General features: G+C 32.5%; 2 protein-coding genes across 11 annotated transcripts in view; one reads left to right on the top strand and one right to left on the bottom strand.

Annotated features, from left to right (window-relative positions):
• The window catches only part of LOC142975617 (gremlin-2-like), a 49,625-nt gene extending 45,606 nt beyond the window's left edge, over positions 1 to 4,019 (top strand). For both annotated transcript variants that reach the window (XM_076118574.1, XM_076118573.1), the window contains exon 2: positions 91 to 4,019. In XM_076118574.1, coding sequence (XP_075974689.1) covers positions 91 to 765 — 675 coding nt within the window. In that variant the 3' untranslated portion in view covers positions 766 to 4,019. The remainder of the gene's footprint in view (positions 1 to 90) is intronic.
• Positions 4,020 to 5,817: 1,798 nt separating this feature from the next.
• The window catches only part of 7B2 (Secretogranin_V domain-containing protein 7B2), a 50,252-nt gene continuing 32,404 nt past the window's right edge, over positions 5,818 to 23,665 (bottom strand). For all 9 annotated transcript variants that reach the window (XM_076117922.1, XM_076117921.1, XM_076117924.1 and 6 more), the window contains one exon: positions 5,818 to 23,615. In XM_076117922.1, the coding sequence (XP_075974037.1) occupies positions 23,541 to 23,615 (75 nt within the window). In that variant the 3' untranslated portion in view covers positions 5,818 to 23,540. The remainder of the gene's footprint in view (positions 23,616 to 23,665) is intronic.

The following is a 23,665-nucleotide window of genomic DNA, read 5'->3' as shown; positions in this document are numbered from 1 at the left end:
TACTCTAAAATTACGACGCCTTATTTGAACGCCGATTTAATTGCTGCAAATAATATTTATTTATATTTATGATCGTATTTATTGTTGCAGATGGAGAACTTATCTAAGTCGCATATTTGGCTGGCGGCTGCGGCGCTCCTCGCGACCTGCGGGGTGTGCGCCGGAGCCGGCGTCGGCAGTAGGAAGCCGTTCACCCCTACCGACTCGGTCATGGACATCATTAACATCAAACAAGTGGAATCGTTCCTGGCGGAGAGACGGCGGGCTGAACAGGCCACTGCATCATCGTCAACTTCCTTTGTGCAAAGAAATGAACTCGGTGACGGCAGCTCGGAGACCGGCATGGTCGTCTCAGTGCCAGAACAGGAAGACACCACGGAATTGCCCCCTGGAGTGGAGTTCAGGAATATTCTAAAATCCTCGAAGAACGCGCTCGTTGTGACTAAGAAAGATTATCTAAAAGAAGACTGGTGTAAAACCGAGCCTCTAGTCCAGAAAATCCGAGAGCCGGGCTGTCTGCCCACAACAGTGATTAATAAGTTCTGTTACGGTCAGTGCAACTCGTTTTACATACCGAAGGGCCCGCGGCGTCGTGACAACACGGACAGGCCGCAGCCCGCGTTCAAGTCCTGCTCATTTTGTAGGCCTAAAAAGTTCACCTGGGTGACAGTGACGCTACGTTGCCCAGGTCAGAACCCGCCGTTTAGACGCAAGCGGTTGCAGAAGGTGAAACAGTGCAAGTGTTTACCCGTGGGAGTGAATTGACGCTGAATGTGTGACGGACCCTCGAGTAGAGGCGGTGCGACCGTCGGGGCTCGCGTCTGCGCCCTCAGAGAGCACACAACCCACCAGGGATAAGGTAGAGACGACCGGGAGCGAGCAGCTCCAAGCTCGGATGTCGAACATCGTTACACTTGATTGTTTGCGATCGCGTCCCAGTGTACAGACTGTGTATGAACTGGTCAAATAAATTGAGATGCCGTGCTCTCATACGTCAATGCGGATGACGTAATGTGATGCATAGATTAGATGCCTATTTAGAGTTACATTGTAATAGAGCGGCTTCGACTGCAAGTCGTCGAGCAAAAGCTTTAATTGTGCGTAGCGAAACTAATTAGCTAGTGTATTAGAATAACGGTGGCCTTCCAATCGATTAAGGATTTGTTTTGGTACAAAACTTGTGAGTTATGACCGTTTATCGAAAAGTGATTATTCTGGGATTATTGTGTTGTTAATACGTCTGCAGAATAATGTGTGATACTAGTTTTTAGTTTGTGATTCTGAGCGTATCGGTGAGTCAGACGAAATTGAAACGAGATTTGGTAGAGCGATTTAATTCACATCACGTCCTCGTGTGTTATTTATTTATTTTATGTCGTAATAAAGATATTGTAGCTAAAACAGAATACGCTTATAACTAAGTTGGTTATTTAATGTTGACCGTAGTTTCGTCTTGTTATCTCGCAGTAAAATATGAGTAGGTAGTGGTATACGATATGTATTTAAATATATTTCAACGCAGTATAAAGTAACGTTAGGTTTTATGATAATTCGATACAAAATTATGATCTCTGTTTGCTCTCAAGACATATGCATTTGTTTGTATTATATTCCTGTTTATGAGTACACGGTGACTTGTTGAACGATCGATGAAGTTAACGAAACGCATCAATTTATTCCAACTTCGTATTACTTTGAATTTCTCATAATAATTATTAAAATAATGTAAACAAATTATGAAAATCAGATATGATTGTATGCATTGTTTAAAAGTTTATTCATTGCAATAAAAATAATTGCTTACGAAAAAATAAAAATAAAATTACTTTTATCCTCTATACTGAAGAAATCCTTGTTATTTTGAATAGTTTCTTATTCTTGTCGGTCGTATAATAATGTTGCAGTTTGATCTGACATAAACATTTATGTATACAGGTTTATTATCAAGTGTATATTAGTATGTACTTAGTAGTTGTTGTAACTAGTAGAATCTAAATTAGCAGGTGAGGTGTTGTTTGTATCGAGTTTGTAATTGTGTTGTTTTAAAACTGTAGCGTTGCAAACATATTATCATCATCTGGAAAATTTTAATAACGATTTTTAGATTTTTTCCTGTGTGCGATAAAACTCACTTGTCTTTGTCAATTAGATTCAATTCATCTCGTTCTCTCATAATAATACTTAATATAATTGTACTTTATTTTAAAAAAGGAATAATATTTAACTGTGTAATCATCGCAGGAGTACAAATTGTTAACGTCATTACCAGAAGAATGGAATTTAAAGAAATACGTCTGATTACTTTTCAAATACTTTAAATTTTTTAACGACAAATGTCATGATTATCATTATAGAATAGCAAATCTTTTGAAATTGCTGTTTTTAAAACGACACTACTAGATACAAACAAATCCTTCCTAAGTACTAAGTTGTTACGTACTTACATTAGACTAGTATTGTTGAACAAAACTCTAAGAATCTTAACTCTATTGTAATAAATTAAGTCTTAGCTATCACCACTTATGAATAAATTTCAGATAGTTTATCCGGGAGAATTTTGACAGTTACGTTCATACGTTGACTGTCAATTTAACCATCGAATAAGCTATCTGAAACTTATTTCTAACTTCCGGTTTCTGAGGTACATTTAACGGTAGTTTATCTATTCAATAGCGTTATTTTATATGAGTTTAAACGCTATTGAATAGATAAACTACCGTTAAATGTACCTCAGAAACCAGGTATAAGTCGTGTGCCCTTAGTGACGTAGGTTGTAGAAACTCTTGCCATTACATTTCATTTTGCTGGATACTTTATGAATTATAAATTACTTAGGCGTTGAATTTATAATAAGTAATTGGTATTGCCGTCAGCTTTCGAATAAATTATTGAAACAAAAATATTGTAGCTTGAATATTAGGTTAAATGAATTCTGTTAGGGACTGTTGTATCACGATTTGTCATAACATTACACAATATAATAATTTTCATCAAATCTGTCCATTGAATTTTCTGTTCTTTTTCACAAGTACTTATACCTCTTATGTACACCTACATATATCTTTCGTATAGTATCCCTATCGTATTTGTAATTAAATCATTTTGTATTGTCAAACAACAATATTTATTATAAAATTAGTAACAAATTTTTCACTCTTTCAAATTGAATATGAGATAATAAATAATACTAATAATTGTTATAATGTATTAATAATAATTATTATTGCTATAAATTGTTTCAGATATCCAATATAACAATAACGTAATCATACTATTAATAATGTATTTAATTTTAATCTAATTATTCCGTTTACTATTGAATTTTATTACTCTTCGTAACAATTTTTTAAATTATAGATTTATGCATTTTGGACCTATTTGATTTTAATTAAATATTTAGTACAGTCCTATCATATCTCTTCAAAATAAATATCATATTTTGTCCTATGTAAAACGTCTCTATCCTACATAATATTATATACTTAAGACTCAACTGAATCTACATCTTAATTACATAAAAACCTGTTTTCCGTTTGTAAAACTAAATAACAATTATTTGTGAAATTTGTGCAAGCATTTATCGACACTATCTCGCTTATAATAGTGACTATAATTGCATAATTTTTATATTGTTTGTATATGTTGTCATATAATGTAGTAAATCCATTATCTATTAGGCTTGCTGCACACATATTCGGTTCGGCATTCGGCAATCGGCCTAGCCGGGTGGTAAATCTGAATGTGTAGATGTATGTATGTTTTTGGGAAAAATGCCATCGCCGCGACTGAATGTTTAAACCAAATTCTTACGATCAGACGAGAGCTGGATAAGTAAAGAAAGTGCTTCGATTCGGTTTTGTGGTTCGATAAATACTAACGATCCGAGCGTGCCAGCCCGAATATATATGTGTGTAGCAAGCCTTACGTCGACTTGTTTTTATTATTTGTAAACATAATGAAATGAATGCCGATGTCAACTGTCAAATTGTCCTTTAAAAAATAAACCATCTAGCACGTTTCATACTGTAGTTTTTATTGTTCAAACGTCATTTCATGTAGGTGTATAATTTGTGAATGGATTATCAAAGATGATAATTTGTAAAACAAAATCACACTTGTCTTTTGTAATATAACTGGTCTAATGCACTGAGCGTGAGCCAGATGTCACGGGGTAATTTAAAATAAGTTCTAGTACGATTTTTGAAAGTGTGAAATAAAGGAACTAACTTAGGGTTGAATAATTGTCTAGACAGTGTTTGAGTCTCTAAATGAATTTGATACTAGTGTACGGAACGTTCAGAAAACAATATTTAGTAGTCAGAAGCTTGCAAGTCAGTCAACCAGTCTTAACGAGGGGTATCGTGTCATGACCCAGGTAACTGGGCTGTGGAGCGCCGATAGGCAGTCTTTCCATGTAAAAAACTGATATTCAGCTGCGTCCAGTGAGACTGAAAGCCTTTAAAGTCTGAAAGGCTAGGCAGATAGACAGTGTTTCAGACATACCTACCATCACCATCCTAGATACTTCTAACTTACGATTTTGTATAGTATGTCATGATGTCACTTCAGTGAGGCGATCACCGATCTTCAGCTCCACCAGGTAGCCACAGCAACTCCAAACTCGTTCATTGTTATAAACTTACGTTTTACCACACCTAAGCTGCTCTCCATCTATTGCTTATACTTCTTATTAGAATATTGAGGTACCGAGTTCGATTCCCTTGTCGAGCAAAGTGCTATTGGTATTTTCGTGTGTTTCCCCATAGTACCCCGCAGTTTGGTTACCGGTGTATAGTAATATGCTCGTCCCCTTTTTATGGGACTATTAATAGCGAACCGTGGGTGTATTTTATATACCTCTGCCTACTCCTTCAGGTACAATAGGCGTGATAAAAACATGATCAAAGTCTGAACCTACAATTCGTTTCTAGTACTATAATTTTCCTATCATATCGTCCTGTTATTTATAGAAAGGATGGAAGGGAAAACCTTTGTGCACTGTTTATAATAACGTGACCATCTTTCCTTGTATTATGTCATTTGATAACCATTATCCTATAGTAATGAGTAATTTTATAGTATTTATTTATATCCTGTAGTAATAGTAATAAAAAGTAGTTAACTGTAAACAGGAATATGCTAATACAATGTAATGTAGAGCGAGAGTAGTGCCATCTATCGAGTGCGGTGTGAAACTTTATATTTCTATCAGCAACATATTTTACTTGACTTCGGATTCAAACCCAGGATCTCGATCACTGCAGATTTTTTGATTATTGTTCCTTAGTCGATTAATTTTGTAACTGACCTAGGAACTGAACCTTAGACTCTATAAGTAAGGACCACCTCCATTCAAAGTGCCAACCTTGACTTATTGTTTCCTCCCAGAATAATCTTGTAACCCTTACCTGTAGCGAACCGATATCACTGCTTTGTAAAAACCAAGTTCAAATTTAAACGAAATAGATCCTGAATTTGCTCTTTTAGCGAAGTCGATTTTAGTGGAAGCTAGTCTGCAGTATGAGTGCTTTTACATGAAAAAATTTTAGCGAATATTTTTAATCTTATCTTCTCTTTAATAGGACTTAGAAATTTGAGGTCAGAGTTGGCATAATTCTGTATACTCGTACTTGAAGACCTCAGGTAGCGGTGTGGGTAACTATATGGGTTCAAAAGAAAATAGGCTGTAAAGGTCCTAGAGGCTCTCTTAGATGTTAATCTCTTCTAGCCAAAATATTTGGCTATTTTACTAAACAGTGTAGGGTTGTATACCTTTACTTAGTAGTAGGTACGAAGAAGACAAATAAAAAACAGAAATTATTATTATTATTGGTTTATTATAACTGTAAATATAATTACATTGAGACGCACACGTTCCGGATGTTCACCTACCGTACCCCAAAAGTGAGAAATACATGACTACTCCTTAAGTTATAACCCCTAAGCTACTTCGCTAAATGCCCCGGGCTTCATCTGGCGCGAAAACCGAGATGAAACCACCACCCCTACTTACAGAGTGAGCCCTCTGGTACGTAAGGCTGGAAGGTTCTTATTAAGATATTTTCCACAGGATCCCTTTTTTGAATTAGACAGGAAAGAGAAAAAGACGAAAATAATCGAAGATCGAAAATCTAAGGGAGCAGGTTCACTTCTCGAAGCATAGACCCATTGACTCCTTGCATTCTGGTCAAATGTCCCTAATCCTGTTCTTTTATAAGACTCACGAGGTGTTGTTTTCCGTCCAGGGTACATTGACCTCAGCTTTGATGACTATAGCCACTTGACAGTGTTCAGTGAAGGAGCCGTTACGAACAACTCCTGGTTTTTCAAAGAAGCCTTTTTAAAACGAACTACGGTCCATCAAGTATAACGAGATGTGAGTGTCCATTAGGTGTTGTTAGGTCACGGCCGTCTGCCGATTGGTGTAATATTTTTTCGGCGTCCTAACACCACATCATGTTTTACTGATGGACCTGAGTGTTTCACCGCTAGCTACACCAATTTTGAGGGTTTCCGCCTCTGCTAGCGTGATCAGATAATCTGGCGAAGGCTTGGGCTATTGAAGAATTCAATTTCGAGGCTAAAGGCCTAATATTAGTGAAATATTCGTTTTCTGTCATAATTTCTTATACCATTCCGTAGCCAAATGAATCTATTTTAATTTTGATCCAAACTTTAATCGACCCGCAATTACCATCCACCACGCGTGTTACTGTTCAACCAATCCATAGTGCCAATTATTTCTAGTAAGTCAATCAACCATCATCATCGCACTGCCAGGATGAGGCTGATTGTTGAAATCACTAAAAATTCAAACATTCAGGTTTATTTGAATGTTTTGCTAAGATCGGTGGACCGGCTCCTACAGAAGACTACATGTAAAGTAATAGAATTTGTAAGGTGAAGCGCTTAGAAGTACCACCTTACTAGGAAAAAAAGTGATCCTGGGAAAATATCTACTAATCACCACTCCAAGACGTTGGTGACAGCAGTCTAGGATGACCAGGGGGACGCTGCTGCCCATCCCCCTGGATCCCGTCTTCACGTAACAAAACCCTGGGCTTAATAGTAACATTGATAGTGATCTTATATACGAGGTTATAACATTCACAAAATTTGAAGTAATTTTAACAGAGTGAATATTGGGTATCAGTTTTCGACTCCGGTTGAGACAAATTGATATTATTTTTGTATATAACATGGCTCTTATCATAATAGTTCAGCTGAGAGTTTCAAGGCGTACCTATAGGATAACACGTAGAAGGATAGATAATATTGTTAACTTAAGTGTTTTTATACCGAAAGGTATATATATATTTCTGGATTCATCAAACTTGTTGTTAAACTATCCATTTAATAATAAAAATCCAGTAATTTTCAGCACTTCATATTCAGTTTCATACATTTCTTCTTCAATTACATAGTACATGGTGTTTACAAAGTTAGAAGTGTATGTATGAAACTTACTCTGAAGTGTATGAAATAGTTTCAGTGCCATCTATACGCCTTAATGCTTACAGGTACATTCATATTTGTTTTGCTATCAAAGCCACTTCTTTCTACCTTTGTGGTAGAAGAATGAATTACATTTTCGCAATGTCGATCATATTAATACAATTCTATATGAAGGTCTTTAAACACAAATACCTTAAGAATGTTTCTGCGTTTGACACCAGCTAATAGGAATAGTTTTGACTGAAATGGTTTGCCCAAATCGACATTGCGACTTTTTTACAATCATACGATTCTGTCTCATGTAACATGGTACAGTTTTTGGAAGGACAGTATAAATATGTTACATTTTGTTCGGGACATAGCAAATATTACTCATTTTCTTAAATCCATACAGCTCTTATTTCCATAGTTCAAACATAGAAATGTTAGGTATTTTTACATAGATATTTTCTTTGGTTTTGTTTGACTAGAATATAATTTTCTCGAGATCTTGACAATATTCCTACGTTTGTGCGTCACGTATTTATGACACCAATAAAATGTTCTGTTACAACCTCATTATTACCAACTAAATACTTTACTGCTTCCCAAACCTCCCTTCAAGTTTTCTCATCAGTTATTTTAAAGAAGATCTAAAAAGATTGCAAGCTGATAGATTAAATATAAATATTGTAACTTTGATTCTTTTGGATTCTGTAACAAGTGGTTCTCCAATAATCATCCTTTTACTCCAATAAGATAGTCCTTCCTATAATGGGTTTTTCCTCTCCAATAACCCTCTCTTTCCCTAACCCCTATCCCTACCTATGTAGGAGTTACTCTTAGTTGATCCGACTGCGACAGTTCTAAAGCACGACTGCTTCCTAAGTTGTTAAAGATTTTCCTTATAAATAGATGGTTTACTAAGCTTTTGCCAAGCGATAGTTTTTTCCAAAATAACAGAATCCAAACCAATCAAAGTTCCTAAACTACACGTAATTAATATATACACACTACTCGGTTTCTTAGAGATCTTCATAACATGTCGTTTTCGTTTTTCATAAATTTACAAATACCTAATAAATACGTCTGACGTAGGAAATGCTGACTGGTTACAAATGACTTTTTAAGCCGAATATTATACGATTACATAAACTATTCCTTTTCTTTTGAGAATTCATACATCTTACTTTAATGTACTTTGAGAGTACCGCTTAGAATACGTTTAAGACTAGGGTTTAAGCACACGATTGGACAAATAATAATAGTTAGGTGTTGTCAAGTTTGATAGATGAAGGAGCATCACCCAGGTACAAGAATATATACGAGTATTTTAATAGTTCAAAAGATGAATTTAATAAAATTAGCACGTTTCCACCAACATAATATTATACTATTATTATAATAGATATTTTATATTATAATCATTTTCATAGCCGCTTTTCGTTACGAAGTTATTTGATCTCATTTTCATTTAAACATCTTGCCATGGATGATTTCCACTTACGCGTTTACGCTCTATAAGATTTGTGTACTTGTATGAAACTAGATCAATACGTTAAAGGTTCATACACTCTTCTGTATGAAACTTGTATCATAAAAGTTCCATACAAGTGTTTTCACCACTCTCTTATTCTTTTGCATATTATACTAACGGCGACTTTTAGAGTGAGTTGTTAATTAATATACATGTTTTATATTATACATATGTATTTAATATAGAATAGTATTTTTTTATAACTGTTCTTTCTTAAGTTTTGGTGGAAATATGCTCTAAAAAATCGTATATTATATTAGTTTTCGATTTGATGTTTTATAATAATATTATTATCGCGACGGTGGATCAAGTTTTAAGCCCGCGATTAGTGAATCGCAAAAACATTTTTGAATCGATAATTTTTCGTTTAATATAATACTTATATACATAATATACATATAATAATGAATATATACAGATATATAGTATATATAATACTGATTATAATATAAATATATAAACTATAAGCTCAAAATATATCTTACATACAAGTTCTGAAGTTATTTTTTGTTAAAAGGTAATGAGAGTGATAAATCTATCAGCCCAGGCCTAGTACGGGTTGACAGCATTTCATCACACGCATTGAAAGTATAAAGAGGATATTTAGTACTGTGTAAGTTCGATTGCTCGGTTAGTTGGTAGTTTTTGGCGCACTAATAGTTGAAACTCTCCAGTGAAAACCGTAAACTGTATTTGAGAAAAGTGTCGATAAAATTGTCTTTTTACCCGGCAATGAATATTATAAACGGCAAGCCCAGGTGAAATATGAGTTATATCCATTTTCTTTGCACGTTATTTTGTTTTCAGTAAGTTGAATATTATTACAAATGTGTTTCTACAGTTTTCGATTTCACTGGGAAATAACTTAGCGTTATAAGAATCAGATCAAGATAGCTTGCAGATTTTTAGTATTGAAATATTGTCACAAAATTACTTTTACTATATTACCTATAATTTCATATTCTGGTAGCGCGCGTTTTTTACGTTATTAAACGTTGTTTGTACAATTATCGGTCTTTTATATTTCTATTCGGGTACTTAATTATTATTTCTAAGAGGTTTTTGTATGTCCTTTTATTTATATCCAACCATATGTACGATACATTTTTGAGCTTACAAATTACTTTTTATTACTATTTTACTATATCTTTTGGTGATGCAGTTGAACGATACTTTTTATATTCACATATTAAAAACTATTTACGATAATATTATATAAGACTTGTTATAAGTCATCCTACTTAGTGTTCTTAAGCCATTCTGACCAGACTCCTTATGTAAAATCATTTATATTATAATACACCTGGAGCTGTAATTATAATAGAAAAGTAATATAACTGGAAATATATAAGATACTTATAACAGAATTAACGTATTCAGAAAGAAATAAGGTGAAAAGATTATCTTTCTTGCGTTCTTATATAATATATTTTTTTTATTATTTTGAAGTATAATATTGAAAATATTATACTATATTATTGTAAATATAAAAAGTTGAACTAAGTAATCGTAAAATTAGTTTACAATTATAATAAGAAGTTGATCAAATAAAAAATATATTATTATTATCTTGTTTCTTCGCTTCTCATACATTATACTGCCATAGGTATTAAAGATTTTTTTAGATACCTACTGTCATATTGTTTATCTCCGTAAGTCGTTAGATCTACTTTCTTTACCGGGTGTTCCTCACGACTTTACGGCTTCCATTCCAAAAGGTCTTAACTCGATTCTTAATCTCTTTCAGTAGCGAAGAAACTTGTATATACATGTATATAATATTATATAAGTATATAATATACAAATTAAAGCCGAATATAATAGCTCCAGGTGTTCCTATCCTATTACTTATATGACTTATGCTACTTATAAATCATGACTGAATAGCTTTATAATATACTATTTAATTTGCCTGCCTTAGTACTTGCCTTTTCACTTCTTATTAAATATTGTACACAGTTTGAGAACTAGATGTATTTTGTATTTACAAACCTTATATAAAGTGAATTTGTTGTCGTTCAAATCTAGCGGGGTTACCCAATGTAGTTGTTTTTCGTTCATCATTAGGGTAGCCTTTCTTCCAACTATGCTGTCGGCTTCCAGTCTCATCGGATGCAGGTGAATACTCGTATTTTCATGGAGCGAAAGTTTTTTGCAACCCCACAACCCAGTTACCTGGGTTATAACACGATACCCATAAGACTGGATGTAGTTGTCGTTGTTTTTAAATTTCACTCACTAAGCCACCGCTCAGATGTTGTTCATATGTAAATAGGTGTTATATTACTATCGCGGTAAGTATATAAAGCTTAGCGTTGTTATTTATTTATGCTTTTGATGATTATTTTCGATTTTTCGCCGATATTGCGGCTTTAGAACTACAACAAATTCACGCTGTAAACTAATTCTAACACTACTGTTTTTGTTGTTTTTATATTTTTGACTTATATAATATTTTCCAATACACATCTTATCTAAAAGCCGGCTCGCTTTTTGAGGTACACCGGCTTTACACTAAATAGTTTCCATTATCGGTTGACATCAATTTTTCAATGTACACTTAACCATCTAGTCAACTTATTAGACATTTTCTAAATATTACATCCGTGCTGTCACCATCATCATACTTATAACCTAAACCTTTTCATATAGAAAGTAAGTTTCATACATTTCAAACCAGATGTTTCATACATGTTATCTCTTGTATTCATACACGTCTCCCGTAGTTTCATACACTTTATCGGCCGATTTTCAAGCTAAGTTGTTTTCATACTTTTTTGTTTTATTTTAATACGATAATTTTATAGATGTTTTTTATTGTATTTCACGCTCTAAGTTCTTTATTAAGCTTTCATTCTATATGAATAAGTACTTATTAATAATATTATTCGTCTTACCACGTTATCAAACATTTTTCGAAATGTGTTTGTTCTCGCCAAGATTTTATAATGATACCGATTTTTTTACACGATTTTAAAACAGTATAACCTACTATTTTTGCGTAGTAATTATAAATACAGTATTGTATTTACCGCACAGATGTTTTAATAAAAATAACGCATAAGTCTTCAATAGATATTTTACGCTCGAAGAATTTCATTTACTCATTCACACGATCACTCTTTCAATCATTCAAGTAGACAGAGTGAAAATATATGTAGAAAACAGTCAGAGAGCGAAACATGTAAATCATGTAAAACAAAGTCGAAACAAAATAAAACTGTTTAATTTATCGGTAATATTGTCTCAAAGAATGGTCAGGGGAGACATTTGCTAATGTGGTATTAACCGGTACCATTAGCGAGAAATGATTATAATTATAATTAAAACTATTAAGTATGCAAGACATCGTCGCCCTTACTATCAAGCTTATTTTAATTATACTAAGAAAATTATATTTTCTTATCCTAATGAGGACACGAATTCCATATGACTAGATACTAATTATAGGATAAAACGTTAAACTAAAACGTATTTTATAACAACGAGGGATGAAAGATAGCCTTTACAAAAAGTACAGCCCTTATCGCTTAATACACGAACTGACACACGTTTTAACACAAAATACACGAAAAACAAATAACAACAATGAATTTTTCATGCCTTTGGCACCCTCTCGTATCCTTCTTTCGTTTTTGCGAAACCTTTAAAATTATTATTAGGGATTATTAAATAGGTACATAAAATATTAGGTTACACAAATAAAATAGATTTAGGAATTATAAAGCGTAAGCTTTTTTATAATTTTAACAACATGCCAATATACACATTTTTTATTCAAAACGACATTTTTTTGTCGTGTCAACCTTTGTTGGAAAATCGTTGGTTTCGAAAATATTTTTAAAGATGTCTTTGTACTGTGCCATCACCAAAATATTGCTTTTATTCTTTGCGTTGATAGTATTTATAGTTTTTTAATCTTTAGTTGATTACAATTATTTTCCGAATTTCTTAGTCTCAAGAATTTATATTCTGTGCCATGAAATGCCTCCTTCGGACTGTTTATTTTATTTTATTGAAGAGTGCTTCCAGGCACTACATAACCCAGAATATTTATTCTGTGGAGTATTATCGATTTAGATTTGCTGTATTTTTTTCAATCGAACTTTATCTGCCATTTCTTAGCGGTGAATTAGCTATTCTTTCTTTTCAAGGTGAGAGACAGTTCATTAATAACCAAAATACTAGATTTTAGTCACAATTATTAAACAAAATGTTCAGGAGTTTAAAGAACACGGATTCAAAGGATTAGATCACACGAAATCGAAAGACCAATTAGCGATACAAGAAATAAGAAAACATCCTTCCAAACTTATAATACAATTTACACACACTAGCTCCCATTATTTGTTCCCAAATCCTCAAAATAATACTAACTAGAGCTTAAATAATACGTACATATACTAGGTGTGGTCAACAAAGTGTTCTAATGACATGACTGATGGATCAATTGTTGTCCATTGCAGCGGTAATGGATGCAATCAATTGCTTTACTCGAGTCGTTGAGGAAAAATCCTGGCAATTAACGCCCATTGCAATACAGAGTGACACCAACTAACACCCATTAACTAAATGCTTCACAAACTGCGAAAACATTTGACTTTAGATTTTCTATTCGTTCGTAAAATTTGCTGTCATTTAAATTACAATTTAATGTCTTTAAATAAAGTTGTTATTAAAAATTAATTCTTTGGTATCTGTTTCTTATAAGAGTCATACTTTCGTTCGTTCAACCCTCGCAAATAATAATTTATCTTTGGTATATACTGCTTTCTTCGCCCGCCTGGGGTCACTTAATCTAACCTATGCTTAAGTTTTTCGGCTCATATAACCTCAATCATCAACTTATAGCTAGCGAATAATCTTTGCCACCGATTTTATGTTATGTACATTTTAATTGCTAGTCGGTCACATTTCAGTATTATTGTGGATTGAATTGCCATAGTTCATCTTTTTAAGTTCCTGGACTTTATTGGTGAGGATATTTGGTCTCGAATGTCTTTAAAGAATTACGGTAGTAATAGTGTCTGTTGTCAGTAAGATCTCAGTTATTCGTTCATTGTAATCGTATGCATAGTCCTTTTGAAATTTTATATTACTTAGGACCGAATGGTCTAGTTTGGTTTGAACTCCTTATCAAAAAAAGTTATGTTCTTTCGTAGCATATAAACTTGGTGTTTTTTAAAAGTTCAACGATTGGTGAGGTGTCGTATCCAGTCGATGGCTCCACAAGTCTGGTATGAATCCTGAACGCCTACACGATGGCAGACGAGCCGTGGTTTACCATCGCTGCAAACTCTACATTAATACTACTCAATCATATAACGCTCTCAGCCCCGTTTCATATTTTTATTAGGGAGCCAAGATTGTTTTTGCATAAGTTTGAACTTCAAGTAAAATTTTTCAAAAGGTGATACTTTTCATGGTTTTTCTATCCCGCATAGTTGTTATTTTCCTAATCCATTACTGCTAGCAAACCGGAGCTATAATGCGCTTTTCCGATTTTATCAAGTTATCTAGCGAACTGATTAGAACATGGGTATAACGAAATTTCAATAGACAATGAGTGGCGCCGCTTGCATTCAATGGCTCCACAAGTCTGGGCATCAATCCTGAACATCTGCACGGGGGCAGACGAGCCGTGGTTGACCATTGCTGCAAACTCCGCTGGACGGACGGCGTTAAAGACTCTATCGTCATATTTTAAATTTCGTTTAACCTCCTGTATAGTATTACTTTTGTAGTTGGTTCCAATTTGACAGTACTTCATTGTAAAATAGTTTACTGGGCTATCCTTACAGGATGTTGCGCCACAGCTGTGCCTTTGTTTATTCCATTACCGGCCGCTTAGCACTCACACACACGATGTCGGTGCTGCACCGCAACCACACCAGCACCGCACCGCCACCGCGCCGCAATCGCCCCGCCCCCGCGCCTCTGCCGCTTGATTTTACCATACTTGTAAGTACAGACACCTTCGTTAGCGGCCGGTAATGGAATAAACAAAGGCACAGCTACGTCGGTGTGCGGTGTTCTGTACATGAGTTCAAAGTGTGGTACGGGCAAAGTATGGTAATATCAAGCGGCAGTAGTGCGAGGGCGGCGCGATTGTGGCGCGGTGGCGGTTTGGTTGCAGTGCGACGGCAACGGTGCGGTAGCGACATCTTGTCCATGAGCGTTTTATGTATAATAGTGTAATATTTTTAGTATAATAGTTTCTGTACTTGAAAATACGTCATTATCTTGCCGTTCTCTGTAGCTATTCAAGCGAATTTTTAATCCCGAAGTTAGGTCCACTAAATACAGAAATATGACCGATTTTGCAACGTTCCTTAACTTATCGTTTCTACAAATAGTCCTAATTACGAGAACGATTTTCACTTCATGTAATGAATGTACATCTTATATGACTAGTTATTTTAGTAGAAGCTTTAGATTATTATATTATCCCGCACTCTTATATTAACTTAAACCCATTAATTAGACTCAAACGAGGGGATTATAATTTATTCTACGGATTTGGTTTCATCGTGTCATGTTTTTCTTTTATATACATTCTTATTACTAAACTATAGTATTTTAATTTTCGAATACTTTTTTAATTCCTAACTTACGCCCAACACACGAATGTTTAGTTAACTGTCAGTTCAAGATTCCGACTCTTGCTACGTTATTTAGAATAGAAAAGAAAGAGTAAGAAAATATCACTGTACACTTGTACTAAGAATTCGTTGCGTCAGGCATCTAGTACTAGAGCCCGTACACACTTAGAGATCGGAGTCACGTTTCAAACGTTATCAGACAACTCTACAAAATGCTGTTGTTCAATCATCCAAATGTCTAGCCTTTTGTCTTTTCTATATTATCGATCTCAATTCTACCACGAATTTTAAGTGTTTTAGGTAGAAATATAGCGAGCTACGTTCTTTAAAACAGACATTGTTGTAAAACAGACGTTGTTAACAAATTTTTGATACTTTCGGGACTGTGTTCTTAGGTTGCGATCACTGTTGCATACAAACACGTTTATAGACCTGTATTCACATGCGTATTTCGGACAAAACAGTGTGGACTGCGGTTGGAAAGTTGTTTGGATAATATTAATTATCGTATTTTATTATCTACCGCTTTTCAGTTTTATAGTTCGGGTAACAACCACTTTATGTTGTGGATAGTTTTGTCCATAGATCTTATAGTGTTTTTATGGTAGTGCGCGATTTTTGAGCAGTGAATAGGGTCCCTAACGTAATGCCCACCCGCAAATCTGTACGGGCTCCAAACTTAACCTAACTATAACTAGTAGTAACCACGTTTAACTAAACTTCCGTTACTACATAACTACCTTTTTTTTTTCTTACACTTCATGCGATTGTTTTCTGAATGTACACTTAGCTAACTCATATCTTATTTACTAAGTTTACACGATATTAGATCTTTATCCAGCTAATTAAGTACGTTGAGGGGATGCTGTTTTTTTATACATACATACAAATCATTCACACAAAAGTAAACTAAGAGGAATTTCAGTGCAATTGTTTGGAGACTATTTTTATATGCTTCACTGATTTAAAAGAATCTGATTTCAAATTATACCATTTTTATGCGAAATCGATTTAAGTTTAGTTGTTAGTATGTCTCGTGTTTTTCAGTGACCTCTGACACATTTTTAAATTTTCGTTTCAGCTTCAAATGTAGTGTCAAATGTGGCTAGAGTAACTTAAGACGACTGTGATTTTATTTATTTTTATCTAAGAGCTGTAATTTTTTTGTTGTATAATAAAATCTACTTGAATGTTTTAAAATTAAATGTTCCAGGCATCCAATCTCCAATTTCATACAACTTATGCCTAATTATGTTAGAAAGAATCGAAAAAATCTATTTGTAATATAAATTACATGGTTTGTTTTTTTTTAAGATAAATAAATCAAACGGTTTTAGTGGCTGAACAGATTTAAATAAAGCCCTTTAAATTATTATGAAATGTAAATGATAAAATCATTATTTTATTAAATGTTTTTTTCTTAATGCTTTAATTTTCAGATTCCATCGATTATCGAGAACGTAAAATCATTAAAGATATACATTTTTATTTAAAGGAATAATTACATATTACTAACTCAGAATAATTATAGAGCCTTTCATGATAAATTAAAAATATTATAGGAAGTGAAGACTTGAAAATCAGATAACTTAATGAGATATTTTCATTAAAGTAAAAGAAATAATCTGAAAATCAAAATTATTAAATGAAATGGTTTTGATTTTTCGAGAAATATTTTCTAAACGCCACTTAAGTAAATATTTTAATCACAGTGTCTTTGATCGATCACATCAGCTTTTAAATTATTATAATTAATGTAAGTCATCACAGCTGACCTTTGATTTGGAAAATTAAAAACTTAATATAAGAATAAAAATATAATAGTAATCAAATTATATATTTTTTGTTCTGAAGTTGGTATTAGTAACGGAAAAAATATTACATCCATTGCATAGATTGTTGGAATTATGAGAATCACACTATCGTAAGTATTTTTTGGATTTTCTTTTTATTCAGATGTTATATAGGTCGCGATAATTGCTCTTATTAGATACTCTTTTTAGTCCGTGACTGTTTCAGTGTTGGTCAAAGGTCTTATTAGTTTAATATATTTTAACATAATCGTATCCGTGTGTATTACGCCCGTTGAAATTTCGCGTGTTGAATGGACTCTTAATTTTCGATGTTAAATTTTCTTTTATTTTTCAAAAGCTGTTTTATACGATAAGTGTATTTAATTTTATTTCTTCTATGCAATGGACAAATTAACGCGGAAGTAGAACTTAAAACATAATCGAAATTTACCTTATCCTACTTATTTTATTTATTCAGAAATGCTCAATATTATATGGCATTCTTCTACTTATATCTAATGTAATCGGTTTTAATCATGCCCATATGCTTATACTTTAATAATCGGTAGGTATTATGCTCCATAGTTACCAAATTTACAAAATACCGAATAACATACATTTAGCAAAAAAGAAACATTTTTTTTTCATTTTTATAGTTTTTTATGTTTTTTTTTTGTTTTTTTATTACCACTTACTATCTAAGAACGAATCTAAACAATAAAACTAATTATTACTGTAAGAACAAAATTGATAATTAATTCAAAAGTTCAAATTATTTTATTTATTGCATAATCAAACTATATAAAATCCTATTGCTTTTTTCTTAAACAATATTAATCAAATTTAATATTAAATTATTTCGAACATAATCTAATTATTACTTGAAATAATTAAACGTATTTTTTTTATTTTTGTTTCGAGTTTTTTTTATTTACGATTCTACTATTGCACTATTGAGGTATGTTTGATTTTTGCTTAAAGTAATATATACCTAGATACGATGGTAAACCGATTGTACGAATGAGGCTCATAATTTTATCGAGAAGATGAAAATCTTTTGTACTAACGTCAATTTATGCTTACATAATGACATTAAACAATTAAAATTTGAAAACGAAATTTAATCATAATTATCATTGAAAAAATCTGTAATTTTGGTGATATTTTTATATTAATGTTCCAAATATATTTAATTGAAAATTAACGTGATAATTAAATGTACGCTCGCCGTCCAAATTATAAATATATTGATATAACAAATCAATGTATTTTAAAGACAAAAAATATTTGAAAATAATCAAATCTTTGATTTCGAACGATTAAGTACATGGTGTTTCTTTAAGGAAATTAATAAGAGATAGACATAGTGAATTAAAAGTATATTAAAGAAAAAAACCGTCAGACAGCTTACTAAATAATAATTTATATAATTTAGACGGCGAGCTTACAAAAAATGAAATAATTTATTTTTTTATTTAAAATCAATGTTAAAACATGAATGATGTTTGTACGCGCTTTATAATTATTATTAGAAATATATCGAGAGGTATCGTGGTTTTATCTATTTATGTACTCAGTATTGTATTATTATTATTGCAGCACACTCGTATGTATGCATAACTATTGTCTCATAGGTTTCGCGAACTTACTCCTAACAATTATATTATTGCGAATACAAGTCACTGTATGCATGTCATTGAACTTTTGTATCTTCCAGTCAATATTTCTAATTATTATATGTATTTTGAGGTGTTTTTGAGGTAGTATTTGAGTCTCGCTATATCCTAAACAATAACCACGAATCACATCATAAATTATAACACCAATAATCGTCGAACAAAAAATATATTTTTGTATTTTTAGCGCCATTTGAACGAAGTTTTTTATTAATTTTACCGAATCGAAGTTTTATTATACGTACTTAATTTATCAAACAGCATTTGCTTTTAAAATCAACATAAGAGGTATATACGGATTATAAGATATTATTAATCGCAAAACGACGCTAACTACCGTTTTAGGCCTTTCAGATAGTTGTCATAGGCTGCGCCATTATCGTTACAATATAATACATAATTATTAAACGACGTCATCTTATATTATTATTATAATAATCGCCAGTTGATTTCAACTAGGAACTAGGTGACTCTGAGTAATGTCTTGATGTAAGGACATTACTATTTTTCTTAAACCACTAAGTATTTTAGCACTATCCGTGTCCCGATTTGACTGTCAAGTTTATATTTACTAAACGAGGTATCATTCGTCATTATGGAAAAATATATTTATTTATTAAAAAAATATAAGCATTTTATTTGTGTTTGGGTTTTTTGGTATTTTATATAAAAAATATATTCTCGTAACACATATTCTAATTGATTTCAATGCGAGTAATACTTGAAAGTCGACATAAACCAAATATGCTGCCTTGAATGCAAGATGTTTGGCAATTCATTCCGTACGAGAGCGATGTTCCTATCTTTTTTGATTTATCCAGAATCTTTTGTGTTCAACTCCATCATTTCGTATTTATGCTTTAAATATTGTGGCCTATCAGCAATTCCTTCAACTTATTATTTATAAAATGTGTGACTCTTCTGCCTACATGCAATGTACATAGAGGTTTTTTTATGCTTCCCTCGTAGATCTTTATACTAGTTAAGATGGAGAACTAGATTATAATTGTTTTTGTTTAAAGGGAATTATGAGACGCTATTTTAACACTTTTCTAAACAATAAATGAAGTATTTGTTGTAAGCCAACGCAGCAGGTGAGACGTAAATATCCTGCATCCCAATAAAAATATGATACAAAAACCACACATTTTTATTAGGATTCAAAGGTTTTACGTTCCAAGGTGTTAGCTTTTCTCTTCTACATGCGATGTTAACATATGGAGTTTGAAATTTACCTTATACGCTGATCTTCACATGTTTTTCGATAGTTACTCGTTACTTGATAGTGGTAGGAAATCGCTCCTCTACTTACCTTACCATGTCGTTCGAAAACTTAGCTTTAGGTAGTTAGTTAGCCCGGTTTAGTTCTAATATACCTTCCTAAGTAATATTATATCATTTTCTCGTATTACTCCCATTTAAAATATAATTATAAAGACCAGATTCACACCTTCTGGATAAGTCTTGGTAAACCAGTAAAGTGACAGCTGTGACTGTCAAAATTCTTTCCGTAATACTCTACAATCGGTACCGTCGAGTATCGCGAGTTTGACATTTAAAATGTACTGCCAAAATAGTGCCCAGGGAGCCCGGTAGAGGCGCTAAACAGATTTTCGTGTACAATTTCTCGATGGCTAGTCGGTTGTTGATAGTCGATAGTTGTAGAGAATCGAGCTATAAGGTAGTCTATTCTTATTCCGAAATTGTGAATCTGGTCATAAATCTCTTTAACTACATATTTACACACTACTGTTTTGACTAGACTGACTCTTTTGCTGCCGAGGCTGACCGCCCGTGACTTAACCTAGCTTACACGCTAATAGCAGAGAATGCGGCACTATGTCATAAATATACAGTTAATATATTATTATTAAACTTAGACCATTACTTAAGATGTGCGTCGTAATGTTTTTTTTTAAGTAATAAGCGCCTTTCAAGTTTTTTTTAAAAAAGAAACCTATGCGTTTTGTTTTGTTAGTTTAGTTATTATTGTTTGTCGATGAATATCATATTTTTATTTATTATGTTCCGCATTTTTATTATTTTCTTTTTTGTTTCTATTTTGATTAAGGTTTCAATAAATGATTGATGGTTTTAGCACAATAAAAAATAGATTGATATTTTGTAATGAATAAGGAATTTTGTATAAAATACTTACGTTGTTAAGTCGAAATTAGTATTTAAGAAAAATAATATTTATTTTGAAATAAATGTTTTGAAAGGCGCTTGTTTTATAGATCTTTTTTATTTTTAGCTTACAGGTAACTTATTTTACTCCTAGCTTAGAGAATAATATATACTTAAATATGATATATAATTATGATAAATATTTAAATATATAAGTTATAATTATATACCTTTTATCTAATGCGGAGAATACTTACATTATATGAATAATTATAATTTAAAATATATATTTTTTAAGATATATAAATACTAAGGAAGACGTTTATTTAATTATACCTACAGTTGCCTATTTGGTTTCTGTACAGTATTGAAAATAACCCTTTACAACTGATTAAGTACAAAAAAGGGAAAACCATTTAACTTATATTTTAATTAAAAAAAATAAAAATTAAAAATGATCTTGGTGTTAAGTTTTTTTTAAAGATGGCCGCACTATTATGTTCTCAGGTCTCGCGGAAGATGGTCATGGTGGAGGACATGGTGTTTCATATCTCTTTTTTAAGATCATTTCTTTAAATAAGTATTAATTATTTTTACGAATATTAACTAAGCGTAAAAAGACTTTAGTGATTAAAATTATAACGCAGGAAATTCAAAGTATAGAACAATATAAGAAATTAAAAATTATCCTGAAAATATGAATAAATTTACTTTTTTCAGTTGTAAAAGGTACAAATACCGCAACTATCCTAAATATTAAATTACTCTACTGTTTTGATGATCGATCCACGCAAGTCATTTTTTTATTTATATATACATTCCTTAAGATATCTTATTAATAATTATTTACTATACGCCCGACAATGCAAGCAATATTATTATGAGTTCTTTATATAGACGTCGCAATTTTATCAATAAGAACGTATGTACAAAATAAATAGCTTACCCTAATACGTCCAAACAGACATTGAAAGATCCCTCAAATTTAAGTGATGTTCAGCGGTTTTTGTAGTCCGACTTATTATAAGCGACGGAGACAATATAAGATCTTCTTTTCTTTGGTTTTAGATAGATCTAGGGTCAACGTTGTTAAAACCACCAGAGCATTTAGAAATTGGCTTGACCCCTGGTATCTTAATTTGTAAAAGTTATACTTAAAATCAAGACCAAATTATGTTTTTGTTTGTTACTGACCCTTAACTCTGCTGGGCAGTGGTCTTCGCCCCAAAAAGGGCAGGGGCTGGGTCTTGAGTCCATCACGCTGGTCAAGTGCGGGTTTGGGACTTTGCATGCAATGCGACCAGTTGTCTAAAAAACGATCGTATCAAAAGTTGTTTGACTTGCTGGTAGGCAGAGACTGGTGAGTCCATCTAGCCATGAGTGTCTCGCCTCGCTTTAGCGTTACTTAAAATTGAGTAAGGTTCCAATATCCGAACCGTAGTTTAACTATAAACTATTACCAGCTCATTTGATTAATCCTTTCCGTCGCAGTATGTACAAAACTTGACGACAATATTATATATTAAATGGCTTTTTATAGAAGCTCCGCTTGTATGAAGTAATACATTTACATTACTTTTCTTAAATTATTGTTTGTAGGTAGGTATCTGTTGCGATATTTTTATGTTTTGGCTAATTATTATCCGTCGTTTCTTCATTTCTGGTTTATATTTACATTTAAAACCTTACTTATACACCTAATGTAGGACCAACGTCAAAAACCCATAATTTTTATATATTATAAAGAATTTATACGCAAATCATACGCCTGTTTTAAACATCGAAAATAATATATACGCTTACGAAAAAATATATATGCTTATCAATGACGAGAAAATATTCAATTATATACAACTAACGAAATTCACAGCTTCAATGTTTTTGATAATTATAATTTATACCAAATTATAGGAAATGCTAAATATTACTCAACCTAGTTTTATATTTTGCGAGACGTGAGTCTTGGAAGTTAGAATAAGGCATACGCCATTGTTATATTCGTAGTAAGGTTTATAGTTAGTCTACAAGGTATTATCGCGAGAGCAAATGAAAAAATAGAGGATTCATTAGCATTGGGATTACAAAAATATAGAGCTACCATTTATTCCTTAATTGCTATCTTTTCCTTCCTAACTTGAATGCAATCTTTCGTACGTCACGAGTTTGATAGCCAAGATGATCTCCGGCATAAGGTGGTGACTTTTATAGAAAAGCGCAGTTTCAAACAGTGACCAATCCTTAATGAGGTTGTAACAGAACTTTACAAAGACGATAATCAAGCCGTGGAGAAGAGTGACACTCTCTCACGACATAAAAAGACACTAACAAATATAGTATAATCTATTCCATACTTTAGTTCTTAGAATTAGACTTAGTAGACATTAACATCAAAACCTTTCTTAGCTGCAATTGGTAAACGTTCACCCGTCAAATAGGGATTCTCTCCCTGCAAGAGGAAATATATATTTACTTGAGTGTTGACGAATACAACTGATG

Source organism: Anticarsia gemmatalis, chromosome 9, assembly GCF_050436995.1.
Source record: "Anticarsia gemmatalis isolate Benzon Research Colony breed Stoneville strain chromosome 9, ilAntGemm2 primary, whole genome shotgun sequence".
Lineage (NCBI taxonomy): Eukaryota > Metazoa > Arthropoda > Insecta > Lepidoptera > Erebidae > Anticarsia > Anticarsia gemmatalis.
This window is presented reverse-complemented; position numbering and strand designations above follow the sequence as displayed.